Genomic DNA, 17,047 nt, shown 5'->3' on the forward strand with positions numbered 1-17,047 from the left:
AGCTTCCTTGGCGTCCTTCCCTTGGCCCTTGGCCCAACTATGTCCTGGGATGGATTGGAGGAGAGGCTTCTAGCATTTTGGATCCTGAATATTGTATTCTTCAGCCTGGCCTGCCTTCGTTTTTAGTCGCTTTTATCTCTTACAAAACCTTATTTCACCCTCACAAACATTGGCCAAATGTGCATGGGAGACCTTGAAACAGGGATTGCTTCAAGGTCTGAAGCAGTTGCAAAATATTTTGAGCAATACAGATCATCTCTGGTCTTATTGAGACTGTTGTAGAAAAGCTTTGTGTGCAGATCCCTCCTTGGAGAGGAAAATTGAACTCTATAAACCAAGTCAGTGGTGGGCAACCTTTCTTCCCAGGAGAGTCCTTGCTTTCTCAAAGCATGGTTTGTTTACCTAAGTCACAAGTTTCTTTCATATGTTGAAATGTGAGTCCTTTACTTGAACTTTCTGAGGAACATACTGGTTGTCTGCAGTGGGTGATGAGAGGTTTATGAGCTGAAAAGTCACTCAGCGTCTGCCTTCATGAATGAGGCACACCCAAGTCATTCCAAGGAACTATAGGCCCTTTCAAGTGTCAACAGACAAATGTGCCAGCCAGGCCATGACAACACGCCCCCGGCTTATCCTTAGACAAGACAGGCTGAAAGGACATGTACCAAACTGTCATCCATGGTAGCCCTCAAGTCACCATAGACATTTTTTGCACCCTCTTATATGTTTCCAAGTAAGTATCTTCCAAATGTTGACTGGAACAAAGTGTTTTTCAAAACTAGAACAAAAACTTATAAAAAAAAAAAAACACCACCCACACTTGGGAGACCCTCTGGCCTCAGCCCACTCCCCCCAGCTCCCAGAGAACCAGCTGTGTGGGAGAAGATATTGGGGCAGAGACGGAGTTCCTTACTGTTGAAGGCAGGCTGGCATCCAGGCTGGTTTTCTTCTCCGGAATCTCTGCCTGTCTCGGCGCACTAACGCTTAAAATGCGCACTGTGATCTGCGCAGTTTCGCCAGCTCTCTGCCGTACTTGGCCGTGGGTCCTGAGCAGGCTGCTTCCTGGAGGCCTGGGTTCCTCTCCGAATGGTGACCTTGGAATCCCTTCCACACCGCAGTCCTGGGCCTCCTGGTCACTGGGGTTCATTCTAGTTACTGCCAGCAGGGCTGGGCGCCTCCTCTCTCCAAGACACAGATTCTTTCTCAAACATCCAGAAATGGGCCTTTTGCCAAAAAGATTTGCCAGAGATTGGTTTCCGCTGGCTCAGTCCTAGCCAGAAAGACCAATTTCCAAGGAAAACAGTGCCATCTAGTGTTGAAAAATTAAATCATCTTACCGCACTGCTGATCTTTAACCCTTAAAACATGCCTTTATCTTGTCAGCTGCCTGCTCAGAAGCGTGTTTCACTCTCAGACTCCTGAGACCCATCATTTAGAGTTCAGAGCCCAGTGCCGATTCCTCTATCCCAACCTGCCCTTATAATGTTGCCCCATCATCCCCTGCCCCAGGTGATTTTCACACCATTTTCTCTCGAGCCCACCAACAGCTTGCAGGGGTGGACAACGTGAGCAGATGAGTTTCTAGGCCTGTGCCATATATTTAATCAGATCAGCCTTTTCTCTTGTAAATAAATATTGGGCTATGTAAGATTTTAATTTTAAAAAGGATTTTCTGGCTAGAGAAGAATTTTAAAGATTACTACCCTACACATCTTTACCTAAAATACAGACTGTTCCAGAATGTTCCATACTTCCTAGGTATTTCATTTGTCTGCTGAAGTCTCATTCATTCTTCTCCATAGGTCAAGGCCCAGCAGCCTGCAGGGACAGCCCAAGCCAGCTCCCCTGAGCTGTCACCTCTCCACGTATCTTACTCCTGGGCCGTGCTGCATACATTAACCCTTAGTTGTGCTGCAACCCACAAAGTGTGAAGTTTCACATGTGCACATCTTGCTTCAACAGGGAAGCTTTGAGTACACGGACAGTGGGGGCTTTATGTTTTTGGTTTGTGTCTCTCGGCAGGTTTGAAAAGATGATCAGTGGGATGTACATGGGGGAGCTGGTGAGGCTTATCCTGGTGAAGATGGCCAAGGAGGAGCTGCTCTTTGGGGGGAAGCTCAGCCCAGAGCTCCTCAAAACTGGTCGCTTTGAGACCAAAGACATCTCAGACATTGAAGGGTGAGTTTCTGGCCAGCCCCCTCTATTCACTGGATCACCACAAGAGTAGATGGGTAGTTGGGGAATGAGGAGGGGACACCACCTTTTGACTATTCAAATGTAGACTGCAAGAGGGTCTCATATGATGTGGACCATGGTGGGCCTGTGGCTTCACTTCAATTACCAGTCTCCACTTGTTGATTTTGAGGGTGATTGCTACCAGTGACTCAAGGTGCTGGGAACCGTGGTTGGCCTCCGTGTACGGGGACTTGGGTTGTTGCACTGGGTTTGAAGCAGGAGGCTCCCAGAAGGTCCCTGAATGACTCACCTGCATCTGCTTCCTTTTCCTTCTCCTGAAGCTCCAACATCTGGTTCTCTATTGGCGATGCTCAAAAAGGACTTACCATGACTCCCGCTTCATAGTAGAAAGCTAGATCTTTGGATTGGCCAGAGATATACCTACCCAATTAATTCTAATAAATAGAGCTGGGGCCTGCATTTTCACAGCCCAGCAGGGGCAAGAGTGAGGATGGCCTGATTTTTGTTTTTTTGTTAACAGTATCCCAAGAGTCAGGCCTCGTTTGCTGTTCTTGAGATTTCCACTTGTAGATTGAAGAAGTTCTGGTGTTTCAGGTACCAGATGGTAGAGAGGAGGTGTCTTTGGAGCCAAACGAAGCAGTGAAACAGTTCAAATGACTTTAAGGGGAAACTCTTGAAGGAACGGGGCCTACTTGTTGCGATATCCCAAGGTGATGCAAGTACCCGATGGTGATGCAAGATTTAGTTCCCCTGAGAAGGGTGCTAAGGTTATAGCACCAGCCCCTTACCAACTGTCTTTAGGCACAAGCTAAAGCAGTGCCAAGTCCATGGTGAAATGCAATAGACTCCGACTGCTTTAGAGGGAGAAACCAGGTGGACATCATGGCAGGGTTCACATGTGGAAAGTGGCTGACAGCAGAGACACTGCCTGTCTCCCCTAACACGAGCAGATGTAGCACAAACTCCACACACACAACTCGGTGGTAAAGCACCAAGAATAGGACCTCGTTTTTACATAGCACATGCACAGGAAATAGTAGTTTTTCTTAAGTGTGTGTGTTTGTGTGTGTGTGTGGTGTCTTGGAGAGGAGCCTCAGGGTGGCTGTGTTGTATTTGGCAACCTCTTCCTCCTCCTCCTGCCCCTGTGCAGGTGGATTGAGCAGTGAAGAGGGATTCTGCCCCCACTGGGCGATGAATTTGCTGGAGCTGAAGGACTTCCTTGCCACCCCTCGACTCACACACTGGCCACAGTGTGTCAGACACGGTCCCATATGCTGCCTTTCTGTTTCCCAGGGAGAAGGATGGCATCCGGAAAGCCCGTGAGGTCCTGATGCGATTGGGCTTGGATCCGACGCAGGAGGACTGCGTGGCCACTCACCGGATCTGTCAGATCGTGTCCACACGCTCGGCCAGCCTGTGCGCAGCCACCCTGGCCGCTGTGCTGCAGCGCATCAAGGAGAACAAGGGCGAGGAGCGGCTGCGCTCCACCATTGGGGTTGACGGCTCTGTCTACAAGAAACACCCCCAGTGAGTCAGTGTCCAGGGCCTGGAGACTCATTTCCTGGAGCACTTGGGGCTGAGTGACTCCTTAAGCCAGCTCCATTTTGCATTTCAGGGGTGGTGTGGAGGGACCATGGAGCTGAGGGTCTTGGTGGAATGAAAGTTCCCACCTGGGCAAGAGGAAATGGGAGGGAGTCATGTCTGGTGTAAGTGGGGGTGATTTCTGAAGGCTACCGGCGACGTGGGCGCTCCTCAGAGCTCCTCTGGCTGCTTGGCACTCTCTTTGCCACCCTCTTTTTTATGAGTTACTGTTTCTGTCTTTACTCTTAGAATTCTTGGTGATTCCTGCAGGTGCTGTGTCCCCTGCGAAGGGCCACCCCAGCCCAATAGGGTTACCAGCTTCTCTGGTTGACCTTGATATTAAGGTGGCCTTCCCTGTCTATAATAATTTGGTCCCTCAGGTCATAGGTACCAGAATGTTCACATTTCAGCTGAGACCTGGAAGATGTCTCTCTATTGTGCCCACTTATTTCCCTATCATTTTCACCTAATAAGAATGCCAGGTCAATGTGCCTTCATTTTCTTAACTGGTCGGTGCAGGAGGCCTCAGCCCTGAGATTCGCTGTTCCTACCCAAGTGATGCAAAAACTTGAGTGTGCACGTGAATCATGTGGGGATCTTGTTAAGAGGCAGATTCTGATCAGAAGGTCTGGGGTGAGCCTGAGATCCCACATCTCTACCAGCCCCCAGTGAGGCTGCAGCCCACAGACCACACTTGGAGTAGGAAGGCCCTGGAGATCATGGCTCCAAGTGGCTACTACCCAGAGTTCCTGGCTGAACGCACCCATTGTCTCTAGCTGTGCAGACACTTTTGGGATCATTGACAGAAAATGGCAAAATAGAGGCTAAAGTCCAGAGAAGCATTCTAGCTTTTAATTTTGGGTCTTTCCCAGACAGCTAATGGAATGAGTGATGGAACAAGACAAGTAGGTGGCATCAGAGCCACCTAATACCACAGGGCAGCTCCAGCCAAGAGGCTGATGGTACCATGATGGGCAGAGGAGCTGTGGTCAGGGGGCCTTCTTCAGTGAGGAAGAGGAGGTCTTGTGCGACTGCATGCAGGAGACAGTGGCTTATTAGAAGGTCCTTTCCTTTCATGGTGGTGGTGAACCAATCCCCGGTGGTCATAGTTGAATATCTGGTTCTCATAGTGGCTCCTAACTTGGGAGAGTGGTAAGAGGATGTTTAGGGCAGCACAGGCTCCAGCAGGTGACTTTCGGCATTTGGGCTGAGGCTGTGGGCAGCTGTCTAACTAACCATGTGCACCATTGACCCTAACCGTGGACACCTGTCTCTTACCCGCCCTGGGGAACTGCAGTTTTGCCAAGCGTCTACACAAGACTGTGCGGCGGCTGGTGCCCGACTGTGATGTCCGCTTCCTCCGCTCCGAGGATGGTAGTGGCAAAGGTGCAGCCATGGTGACGGCGGTGGCTTACCGGCTGGCCGATCAACACCGTGCTCGCCAGAAGACACTAGAGCCTCTGAAGCTGAGCCGTGAGCAGCTGTTGGAGGTCAAAAGGAGGATGAAGGTAGAAATGGAGCGAGGTCTGAGCAAGGAGACTCATGCCATTGCCCCTGTCAAGATGCTGCCCACCTACGTGTGTGCCACCCCTGATGGCACAGGTATGCAGCAAGGTTGCCTCCTGGCTCACATGGTGGGCCTTTGTCCTGGTGTTGATGCCCTGGGAGGGCTCCCTTAGCATTAGCATTGGACATTTGAACCAGAACACATTTCTTCAGCTATATTACTAGGGAGTTCTAGTCTTCGATAAACTCAAAAAAGGTGCTCCTCTGCAAACAGTGGTAATGGTCTATACTTATTGAATGCTTACTGTGTGTCAGAGCACTTTATATGTATGAATTTATTTAATCTTTAACTGTTAAAAAATAGCAGCAGTTAATTCTATGTATTAACCTATGTTTGACAGAAAACTGAGGCACAGAGAAATTAAGTAAGACACCTGCGTGAATTCACACAACTAGAAAATGTCAGAGCTGGGATTCAAACCCAGGAATTCAGGTTCTAGAACAGCTCTTGCAACTATCACCCTGGTCTGGGTCAGGACTGGCAAACTGGACCATGGGCTGAATCTGGCCCACCACCTGTTTTTGTATATAAGGTTTTATTATTACATAGCCGTGCCCATGTGTCTGCCTATTGCTCACGGTTGTTTTGCACTGTCTTGGCAAAGTTGAGTGATGGCAGCAAAAACCGCATGACCAACAGAACCTAAAATGTTTGCTGTCTGGGCCTCTACAGAAAAAGATTTCTGATCCCTGCTGTAAGTCTTACAACCTTGGAAGTGGTGGTCTTAGTTCCAATTCAGAGAAGACAATGGTTGAGCAGGCCAGTGTAACACAGTAGGTGCAGGATTCAGAGACAGAGACTGGGATTTGGTCCCTGCTCTACCCAGTTCTGGTTGTATGGCCCTGGGCAAGTGATTTAAACTATCAGCCAGGTCCCAATCATCCATGAGAGAGGAATGCAGTGTCTCCCTCGAGGGCCTGCCTGAGGGTTTAACCGAGACTCTGTGTGAGGCACATGACACTCTGTAATTGTCCAAAAAGGGAGAGTTTTCTCATTTTAAAGGTATTCCTTTCCATTTTCTTCAGGGAACTGAACTCTGCTGTTCCTTCTCTTGAATGTAATATAAGGTGGCATTTGATGGAACAGAAATGGTGTATTTGGATAGTTTTAAGTATACTGTCTCAGCTTCCCCAGGTTCTGCCCCAACTTATCACCTCCCTGGGCTTATTTTCCAGAGAAAGGGGACTTCTTGGCCTTGGACCTTGGAGGAACAAACTTCCGGGTCCTGCTGGTGCGTGTTCGGAACGGGAAGTGGGGTGGAGTGGAGATGCACAACAAGATCTACGCTATCCCGCAGGAGGTCATGCATGGCACCGGGGACGAGGTGAGTGGGCGGTGCCTCCAGGAGGGGATTGCTCTTGCTTTCGAGGACAGTGTTTTCTCTGCTCACCTGTGACCCTGGGGAGGGCTAGCTGGACCCAGGGCTCCAGCCTGGTCTTGATTCAGGTTTGTGCTTGAGCTTGCATTTCTTCTGGAGGGAAAGAAACACTGAGGTCTTGCACAGGTCCTGCTGGGGGCAGCCTGCCCTGCCCAGGGCCCCTCCCTCAGCATCTAACCTCTCCCTGCAGCTCTTTGACCACATTGTCCAGTGCATCGCTGACTTCCTCGAGTATATGGGCATGAAGGGCGTGTCCCTGCCTCTGGGTTTTACCTTCTCCTTCCCCTGCCAGCAGAACAGCCTGGATGAGGTAACAGCACCTTCCTGGAGGGCTCTCCTGTGGTATTGTTTCTAAACCAGTCAGGAATGGAGCAGGGGAGAAAGTTGAGCTGAGACTAAGGAAAGAAGGACGTGAGCGACCAGGTGGGAGGGGCCCCTTGATGGGAATGAATGAGTTGAGGCTGGTGGAGGTTAAGTAGCTTAGCTCAGCTGTAACAGCCTTTGGGGTGATGATGATGTTAACAACTGGCTGGGTGTGGTGACTTATACCTGTAATCTTAGCACTTTGGGAGGCTGAGGCAGGAGGATTGCTTGAGGCCAGGATTTCAAGACCAGCCTAGGCAACATAGCAAGACCCCATCTCTATTGAATATGTGTGTGTGTGTGTGTGTGTGTGTGTGTGTGTGTATAGAAACAATTAGCATTTTTTTTAAGCACTTACTTCATGCCAGGTTCTATGTTAGGCTTCTCATGTGCATTATCTCATTTACCCTCACAACAATCACGTAAGAGAGGTGTTTGAATACCCATTCTACAGAAAGGAAAATAAGCCCTGCAGAGGTGCTGGGTATCTTGCTCCAAGTCATAATAGCTTGGGAGTGGTCAAGCTCTGATTTGGATTCTGGGTTCCTGATGCCTGAGCCTGTGCTCTCAGTTATGCTGTGGGGCTCCTGAGGCCCTTGTTGTGGGCGCAGGGCATTTTCGTGCCATCTCCTGTTGTTTGGTTGCGCTGGCTCTTCTCTGGTCTCACCTTTGCTTCTCACCCTTCTTCAACTTGCCTTGGATAAATGAATTAGGTGCGTGAGGATCCCGGATGCTCTGGACTTGAGTGCCCCGAGAAATGGAGGAGAGCTGAGTAGGCAGTGCTGGATCTGCTGATGGCGGGTAGCCCTGGGCACTGGATGTCAGGAGACTTTTTTAAAGCAGTTGTGTCTGTCTCAGTTACGTAGAAGCGCACGTGCACGCTGCAGGTGTGCAGTATGTTGTGCATGTCACTGCCAGGTATAAAAGGCAGGCATGGCTCCTACCTTTAGATGCTTGCAAATAAGCTGGGCTGATGAAGCAAGCTCAGAAAAGGAACAGCTGCTGTTTGGAATGTGGCCCCAGTGGGATTGATACTGAAGCCCCTAGGACATGGAGTGAGACAGATGTTAATCTGAGCACATACCTGGGGGACGTCAGGAAGACTGGGAACAAGTCAGAAGAATGAGTTGATGGGAAAGAAAGGTGGGCAGGCTGATCAGTGTGGAGAGGGGCATGTAGGTCGGAGCAAGTGACAGGAAGAGCTGGGCCAGCACAGAAAAGCCTACCCCAGTGGAAAGACCAGCATTTCCCATAGGGCCCCTGCCACAGTGGCCCTCAACTTGGCTGCACTGAGTTTTGTAAATGCCTCCTCCTCCTCCTTATCTGAGAGAATTCCCCATGTGCACTAGTATAATTAAGGTTTTACGAAGTTCTGCAATAAAAACTCTGCTTAGTCTGGTATTTCTCAACACCTATTCACATTCATCTAGTGTTAACCAGACCAGCATTAATACTTAATGTACTACTTAATGGACCATTACTTATTATAATAAAGATGTTAGGAACAAACTTGTTCAATAGGGAGATAGTAGATAAATAATTATGACCTACTTACTGCTTAGTATCAGTCACTAGTTATTTGTAAGAAATTTTAATCACATGAGAAAATACTGGTGGTATGACTAAAAGTTTTCAAACTTTTTTTTAGAAATGGTAATCTCTTTATGATATAGAAAAATGGAAACTAGAACTAATGGGATGATAAAAACATAACACTCCATTGTATATCCTCTTCTAGACTTTCTACCGGAATGTTTGCAAGCAGTTACTGTCTTAACTTTTCATGCCAACAGGTTATATATTTATTTATCTATTTACCTGGGAAACCGGAAGGCATGCTACCTGTTTCTGTCTGAGTTGTGAGATTCCAGGCCATTGTATTAGATTTTATTCTGTATTCCAGGTTTCTGTGAGGAGCACTGTGTTAGGTCTAGAGTCATCAAAATTAAGAGCAAACAAAGCAGAAGTCATTTCTCTCTGTGGGCTCTGGCAAGATCCTCCTGTGATGGGGAAACTCACCAGTGCAGAGGCGCGTTCCCGCCCCCTGACCTTTCCCAGCTTCTGGCCTGGGGCAGGCCTCCCAGCTGTTGGGCCCCTGCTTGCCTTATCAGTAAGGATCACCTGAAATAATGTCATTGGAACATTCCATAAACACAAAATTTTGTCAGAGATGCAAAGCTAACTTGTAGAGAGCTGGGTAGAATAAGCATACACTTGGTCTGGTCGTGGGTGTGTTAGACAGTGCTCTGACGGCATGTGCTTTGTTTTTCTGAATCCCCTGGGATCTGAACACTGTGTGGCACCTCCAGGTTGATGTGAATGAAACAGCAAGCTGATAGGCCTGAATCCCTCAGCAAGGCCTGGAGAAATCTTGCAAGTGGGTGGGTTATGAGCACACAGCTCATTTATGGAAGCCGAGCTGTTGGGTAAGGGGTCTGAAGCCCTGAGGCTTGTTTCCTGGAGGGCTGTGGCAGCAGAGAGGGCATCAGGGAATAAAACCCGAAGTATTTCTCCTAGGTTCTCCCAGGTTCAGAGCCTTCATGCATCTGCTCCCAGAAGACAACATTGAAGGCAAGGGGCCCACTGAGGATGCTGAGGAGGAACCTGGAGTTGTTTCCCTCACTAAAAAAACTCAGGGTGGTGGCAAAGCCTAGTCACCCAGCTGTGGGCAAAGCACTTGTTCACCAGATGCTGGAGTTTGAAAATTAAGAGACGTTCTCCATGTTGAAAACACTTTCCCAGTTGAAAAAAGAAAAAAGAAAATTAAGAGACGTACACCGACCCTTCTGATGTAAAGGATAGGGACAGAACAAACTGCTTTGCCCAGTGAGGAAACCAAGCATATAGGAAGTTGCACAGCGGGGGCAGCTGCATGGTGCTTATGAGCCCATTCACTGGGATCAGCGGGCCTTAGAGTGCGTCCTGCTTCTTTCTTCCAAGCTGTAGGCCTTGAGCAAGTTACTCCAGAACCTCGGTTTCCTGTGAAGTGGCTGTAAACATGATAGATGTTCCACAAAGGTGCTGTGAGGATTAAGTGATATAATGCATCATCTATTCGTAGCCCAGTCCCTGCTACAAGTAGCTGCTCAATACCTTAGGAACAGTTTAGACTAATTTGTGGGTGAGATGATTGGTGACTCCAGGGGATGTGTCTGACCTGTGAGGTTGAGAGCTAGAAGTACCGCTAGATCCCCAGAACTGACCTGGGAACCCTTCCCTGATGCTTCCCTCTCCATGCTTGTGTGTGATTTTTAGAGCATCCTCCTCAAGTGGACAAAAGGTTTCAAGGCGTCTGGCTGCGAGGGTGAGGACGTGGTGACCCTGCTGAAGGAAGCGATCCACCGGCGAGAGGTAGGAGAGACATGGGACGAGGCCTGATGTGTCACCTCCTCGACAACTGACCTGGTCTGTGTGCTCAGAAAGTGAGGGCAACATTAAATGTGGCTGCATGGGTTGGGAAGAAGATTAACTCAAATCATTCAGCAATTGAGTGTGCACTGTGTGTCAAGCCATGCTCTCAGCACTGGGGGTTCAGGAGTGACCACAACAAAGCTTTATTCTATAAACAAATAAGTCCATAACCTAGTGGCAATTGCTATTAAGAGCTATGAGGCTGGGCGTGATGGCTCACGACTGTAATCCCAACACTTTGGGAGGCTGAGGCGGGTGGATCACCTGAGGTCAGGAGTTCGAGACCAGCCTGACCAACATGGAGAAACCCCCGTCTCTACTAAAAATACAAAAAATTAGCCAGGCGTGATGGTGCTTGCCTGTAATCCCAGCTTCTTGGGGAGGCTGAAGCAGGAGAATCACTTGAACCTGGGAGGCAGAGGTTGTGGTGAGCCAAGATTGTGCCTTTGCACTTCAGCCTGGGCAACAAGAGTGAAACTCCATCTTAAAAAAAAAAAAAAAGAGCTATGAAACATACACATACACAAGAGTAAAAGAATAAAAGAATGGCTATTCCATAAGCAGAGCAGCCTAGGGCTGCTGGTTGCCCATTTTTATGGTTATTTCTTGATTACATGCTAAACAAGGGGCAGATTATTCATGCCTCCCCTTTTAAGACCATACAGAATTAAAAAAAAAAGAAAAGGAGCGAAGTGGGGTGAGGAGAGCAGATGGAGAAAGTGTGCTGGAAAGGGGCACTGTTAAATAGCACAGCCGGGGAGGGTCTCCGAAGAGGCGACATTTAAGCACAGACCTGAATGGAATAAACAACCAGCCATGGTGTCTGAGATATATTTTATATACCTATAAATCTCCCATGCACATGTCTGAAAGGAGAATATTGGGGTTCACCTGTGAACCGGGCATCTGCTTTTGCCCTCTCAGGAGTTTGACCTGGATGTGGTTGCTGTGGTGAACGATACAGTCGGAACTATGATGACCTGTGGCTTTGAAGACCCTCACTGTGAAGTTGGCCTCATTGTTGGTAAGGACCCAGACTGTCCTTTCCACATGGGGATGCCCAGCCTTGGGTGTAGGGGGGACAGTGCTGAGCGAGGCCCTGGTGTCCTGTGATTGGCAGGCACAGGCAGCAATGCCTGCTACATGGAGGAGATGCGCAATGTGGAACTGGTGGAAGGAGAAGAGGGGCGGATGTGTGTGAACATGGAATGGGGGGCCTTCGGGGACAATGGATGCCTAGATGACTTCCGCACGGAATTTGATGTGGCTGTGGATGAGCTTTCACTCAACCCTGGCAAGCAGAGGTAGGCGCTCAACTGGGGCCCTGTTAAGTATATTCCAGAACTGTATGGCAACAAGTGATCAGAGCTTCCACAGTGGCATCTCCCAGGATGCTCATTCTTGTGAGATGTTAATAAAAGAAGTTTCCTTGGAAAGGGATTCTTGTCAAATGCACCTGGAAAGTTCTGAGTTAGTAAATGTAAGAAGTATCTTCCACCCTGAAGCTTGGGAGAACAGGTGGGAGAATACTAGAACCTAGGTCTGGCACTCTAAGGAGAAACAGAAAGTTGAAGCACCTGCTGCTGCCAGGCTGAAGAGCATCTCTTGGGTGATGCAGACAGGAACCAAGCCTCTCCCTCCTCCATCCTCCAGTGCCGAGCACCCCCTGTTGTCAGAATTGAGCAAGGGGCCAGCCCCAGTGTCTCAAGGCCCTGTACATGGTGGAGGAGCGGGGTCTGAGCTGAGAGACAATAGTTTAAGATCTAACACACTTTGCATTAAGATGTTGTCTGTAGTGCTTCCTAACTAGATTAATCAGACACCCTAGTTCTGCTGAGTACACCTTGCAAAACGTGTCCAGAATAGAAGTCAGACTAAAATGCCTCTGGGGGCCAGGCAGGTGACATTCATGAAGGAAGTAGGCTGGTCCAAGTGATGGGGTATTGGTTGAAACTAGGGACCTAGTTTTTTTCAAGGCAGGATTCAGGACCAAAAGACCCTCAAGCCACTGCATAGTCATGTTTAATTCCAGTGGCCAGGACAGGGGCCCTACAGCTGGCAGTAGTTACTTGAGTAATGATGATTAAGTCCAAGAGAATGCATGCTGAATGCCTAGGGAGGTTAAAGATTAAGACTCAGCATCCTACCCGTTCCTAGAAGTCCGGTGGGGCTATGGTGTGTGTTCCTTCTTGAGTTGCTTCTTGAAGGTTCGAAATAAGCCTTGGAAAGGAAATGAGTTCCTTTTCCTGCAGGTTCCTTTCCAAGGCTTATTTCCCCAGGAGCCCCACATGCCTCAGGCACTGTGGTCAGTGTTGCTGGAGGTTGTGGATTAGCATGCAAGGACACCAGGGATCCTGCCCAAGTGAATCAAGTAGCAATTCCTTCCCATCAGGGGATCCTGCCTGTCTGCCACTTCTGATGCACTGGGGGGTGACTAAGCTGGCCTTTCCCGTCTCCACACATCCCTCCACCTTCCTACTTAACTTCCATCAATGTTACCCGCATTGCAGGTACGAGAAAATGATCAGTGGAATGTACCTGGGTGAGATTGTCCGTAACATTCTCATCGATTTCACCAAGCGTGGGCTGCTCTTCCGAGGCCGCATCTCAGAGCGGCTCAAGACAAGGGGCATCTTTGAAACCAAGTTCTTGTCTCAGATTGAGAGGTGAGAACTTAGGGCTCAGGGTAGCGGGGGGCCATGTTCTTCTTTTTACTCATTAACAGACAAACTGAAAGATTTCCATAGCTCAGGGCATGACTCATACAAAGGTCAGTTGAGTGGTGAACACATTCATATCTATAGTGTTTACTAAAAGCACATTACAGACAGTTGTCATTTTAAGGGCAAACAGCACATTTTCATGAAAGTTTGTGCTAAGCTTGGCCTGAGGTCATGCAAAGTGATATTTTTGGGTTTTAGACCATACATCAAAGGTAGAAAGATACCTGCTTATAGCATGTAAACTGAAATGCACAGAGGAAGATAACTTATGAAAGCATCTGCACTCAGCTTGACAGCCCTTCCTAACTGCTGGCTGTAGTAATCAGGCAGCCAGGATTGAGTAAGGGTTGGAACGTCAAGCAGTGCAGATACATGCCACACGGTGGTTCATTAGAGCAAAGCCTCCCTCCTACAGTCAAATGATGGAAAATCTGCTCCAAATTAGAACCGTGAAGTTCAGAGCCCTTTAAAAATTAATGCCGTGTCATTACTCTCAGGGCAGAGAAGAACAGGAACTAGACAACTGACATGGGTAGACCCCTCAGGCATTTGCACCAGTGAATACAAAGATATGTTCTAGCTTACAGGTTTGTTATGTTCAAGGAGGTGATTCCAGGCTTCTAAAATAGTTTTCTCTATATTTTATTTTCTTTCTACAACTATATTTACACTTGCTTCATAAATAGCATGTAAATACAGTTCAGACCACCCAGAGCAGCAGGGCAGAAATAAAGCAGGAGTCTAATGCTGCTTGGTTAATTCCTGTCCTGCAGACCCATGAACAGCAGCGAGAGAATGGCCATGGAAGAGCTTTGTAACTCACTGCTGCCATAAACAGTGAATTTCCTTTGTTTTGAGTATCCACTTTGTAGTAGCAATGCTCTGCTTCGACTAGGGAGAATGGAATGAGGAACTGTTTGAATTCCTGTCACCCTCAAGAAGAGTCAATGTGGTCCAGTAGGATGAGCACTGGTCTGAAATTAGGAATGGGAACTACCTCGCAGGGCCAGCTCCTGGAGAGCCAGACCCCCACAGAGCCTCCCCTATAAAGGACTCAGGCCCTGGTGTGGTAGGCTACCAGCCCTTTTGGTGCATGACTGAATGCTTGCTGTCTTCCTCCCACCCCAGTGACTGCCTGGCCCTGCTGCAAGTCCGAGCCATCCTGCAACACTTGGGCCTCGAGAGCACCTGTGACGACAGCATCATCGTTAAGGAGGTGTGCACTGTGGTGGCCCGGCGGGCAGCCCAGCTCTGTGGCGCAGGCATGGCCGCCGTGGTGGACAAGATACGAGAAAACCGTGGGCTGGACACTCTCAAAGTGACAGTGGGTGTGGATGGGACCCTCTACAAGCTACATCCTCAGTAAGTGACTGACCCCAACCCTCTCTGCTTACCTTCTTTCTGTCTCTTTGTTCTTTCCCTTGCTTTCTCTCTTTCCTTTGTTACTTTATAGTGAATTATCAGCCATTCCAAACAGTGTATATAATACATATATTAATAGCCAGAAGTAGGCCTGTGTTTCACCCCTCATTGTGGGAACCTCCCTTCTGAGCCCCTCCACAATGGTGTCCTCACTCTCCCATGCCAGGGGTAAGTGTTGTGCTGAATCAGTCCCTTGCTTTTCTTTTCTGCCCCATATATCTAGGTTTGCATCCATATTGTTTAGTCTTACTTTTTTTTGAAACTGCCATAAATGGAATCACATGGTATCCCTTCTCTGGCTGGTTTTTCTCACACAGCGTTTATGTTGAGATGCATCCTTATTGAAGAATACAGTTGTAGTTCATTAATTTTCAGAGCTGTATAGTGTACCTTTGATTATATAGCAGTTTCTTCTGTCATTGAAGTGATATTTGGGTTATTTCTATATTTTGACCATTATAAACAGTGCTACTGTGAACATTCTGGCAAATGTATGCTAGAACTCTGGAGCAAGATTTTTCTCAACATTCTAGAGCAGCGGTTGGCAAGCAACAGCCAGACTGTTATTGTACGTAAAGTTTTGCTGGGACACAGTCATGCTCGTTTGCTCAGGTATTGTCTCTGGCTGCAGAGTTGTCGTAGCTGACCCCAGAGCCCACAGAGCTGAAGGTATTTACTGCTTGGCCCTTTTTAGGAAAAGATTGTCATCCCTCTGTGTGTGAGTGCTACATTTTCTTCTCTGGTTGTTCTTTTCCCTCTCTTTCTCCATCTCTCTTGTTTTCCCCCTTGTTGACATTTCTCTTCTCTCTTATTCCTTGTTTTGCATATGTTTTCAACAATTTATTTTGAAGTCTGGAAATGCCCCAAATCCTCTCTCCTGGGAGCCTAGAAGCCTTTTAGCAAAAGGTTAAAAGAGTAGATCTGTGCCCTGGCTCAGGCAGTATGCACAGGGCTGAGTGAAGAATGGGTAGTGTTTGATTGAACTTCACTTGCTCTTACTAGGTTCATTTCAAGGAGTTGGAGCTCTCCCAGAGTCTACACAGTTAATGAAAAGGGAGGAACTTTAGAAGTTCTCAGTCTCTTTTTTGGGATATCAGTGTCATTGTAAAAATAAGAGCCTTGGCTCCAGATGAGGATTGGGAGGGGGACAGAAGCTCAGCCACCAACCCTGGGACGTGGCATCCTCAGCTTTGCAGTTAGGGAGGGCGTCCTGATCCCGCTATGTTGGGGCAGATTATGACTCTCTCTTTATCTGGTCTATATAGGAAGGATCTGTGATCACTGTGGTATCCTAACAGTGACTCTGTAAGTCACTCCTTTTGCTTCCAGTGGCATTTTGGAGCATATGTGGGTCTGATATGAGTCAATATACCTAGAAAGTAGAAAATCACATTCCTGAGTCCTGGTCTCCCCCTCCAGAGTTTGTGAACAAGTTGTGCTCTTCTGTTAGGCACACTTGTGGTTTCCATGGTTATTTGTTGAACTTCTTTTTTATTGATTAGTTTTAAGAACACAACTTGCCAGGATCTCAGACATTTGTCCCAGAGTTGAATCCTAGCTCTCCCAATGGCTGATGTGATGTGGAACTTAGGCATAGTACCAGTATCTCCAAGCCATAGTTTGCTGGTACTTAATATATAGAAAATGTTTAATACATTATAGCTGTCATCTTTCTCCTCTTATTTATTTCTGGGTTTCCAGCATTGCTTCTTAGCTTTCCATTTCTAAGTGCACAAACCGATCATGACTAAGATTATTTTTCCCGTGTCTTCCTCCCACCTTTTCCAGCTTTGCCAAAGTCATGCATGAGACAGTGAAGGACCTAGCTCCAAAATGTGATGTGTCTTTCCTGCAGTCAGAAGATGGCAGTGGGAAGGGGGCGGCGCTCATCACTGCTGTGGCCTGCCGCATCCGTGAGGCTGGACAACGATAGAACCCCTGAAATCTGAAGGGACTTCCTTTTTCTCTCCCTCTTCTCTGTTTTAAATTATAATATGTCATCCCCTCGTGTCGGAAACAGACCCTTTGGCTTTTCCTTGGCAGAGAGGACCCCATTGGACTGGGTTTTGTCTCTGCATCTCCTCATTATAGAGCTTGGTGCCCGAGCTTGGCCCTACTGAGATACAGTTCCAAGAAAGGATTTGTTCACATGCATCACATGTGAACACTGGTTCTCTTAAAACATGAAAATTCTCACCCTTAGAAATCCCCTTTGCCGAATTCCATGTCCCTGTATAATTCTACAGGATGGGGACACTAATGAAGATGTGGTTGCCTCACCTTGGAGCCAGAACGTGACATTTCTAAGTGAGGTGCATCCCCCAGCACTGATGTTGATACTGATTCTCCTGTCAGAGATCTGGGAGGTCTCCACTGAGGATGTGAGCCTGATTGTCTTACAGGCAG

The 17,047-nt window shown here is 47.9% G+C and overlaps 1 protein-coding gene across 1 annotated transcript in view; it reads left to right on the forward strand.

The window, feature by feature from the left end:
* The window catches only part of HK2 (hexokinase 2), a 57,145-nt gene extending 40,371 nt beyond the window's left edge, over positions 1–16,774 (forward strand). Inside the window, exons 8-18 of the mRNA XM_032243450.1 lie at positions 2,023–2,178; positions 3,490–3,723; positions 5,075–5,379; positions 6,520–6,668; positions 6,913–7,032; positions 10,341–10,436; positions 11,421–11,520; positions 11,617–11,800; positions 13,007–13,162; positions 14,348–14,581; positions 16,430–16,774. Coding sequence (XP_032099341.1) covers positions 2,023–2,178; positions 3,490–3,723; positions 5,075–5,379; positions 6,520–6,668; positions 6,913–7,032; positions 10,341–10,436; positions 11,421–11,520; positions 11,617–11,800; positions 13,007–13,162; positions 14,348–14,581; positions 16,430–16,574 — 1,879 coding nt within the window. The 3' untranslated portion in view covers positions 16,575–16,774. The remainder of the gene's footprint in view (positions 1–2,022; positions 2,179–3,489; positions 3,724–5,074; positions 5,380–6,519; positions 6,669–6,912; positions 7,033–10,340; positions 10,437–11,420; positions 11,521–11,616; positions 11,801–13,006; positions 13,163–14,347; positions 14,582–16,429) is intronic.
* The last annotated feature ends 273 nt before the right edge of the window (positions 16,775–17,047 follow it).

This window comes from Sapajus apella, unplaced genomic scaffold, assembly GCF_009761245.1.
Source record: "Sapajus apella isolate SASKATOON/1434 unplaced genomic scaffold, GSC_monkey_1.0 scaffold52, whole genome shotgun sequence".
In the NCBI taxonomy this organism is placed as follows: domain Eukaryota; kingdom Metazoa; phylum Chordata; class Mammalia; order Primates; family Cebidae; genus Sapajus; species Sapajus apella.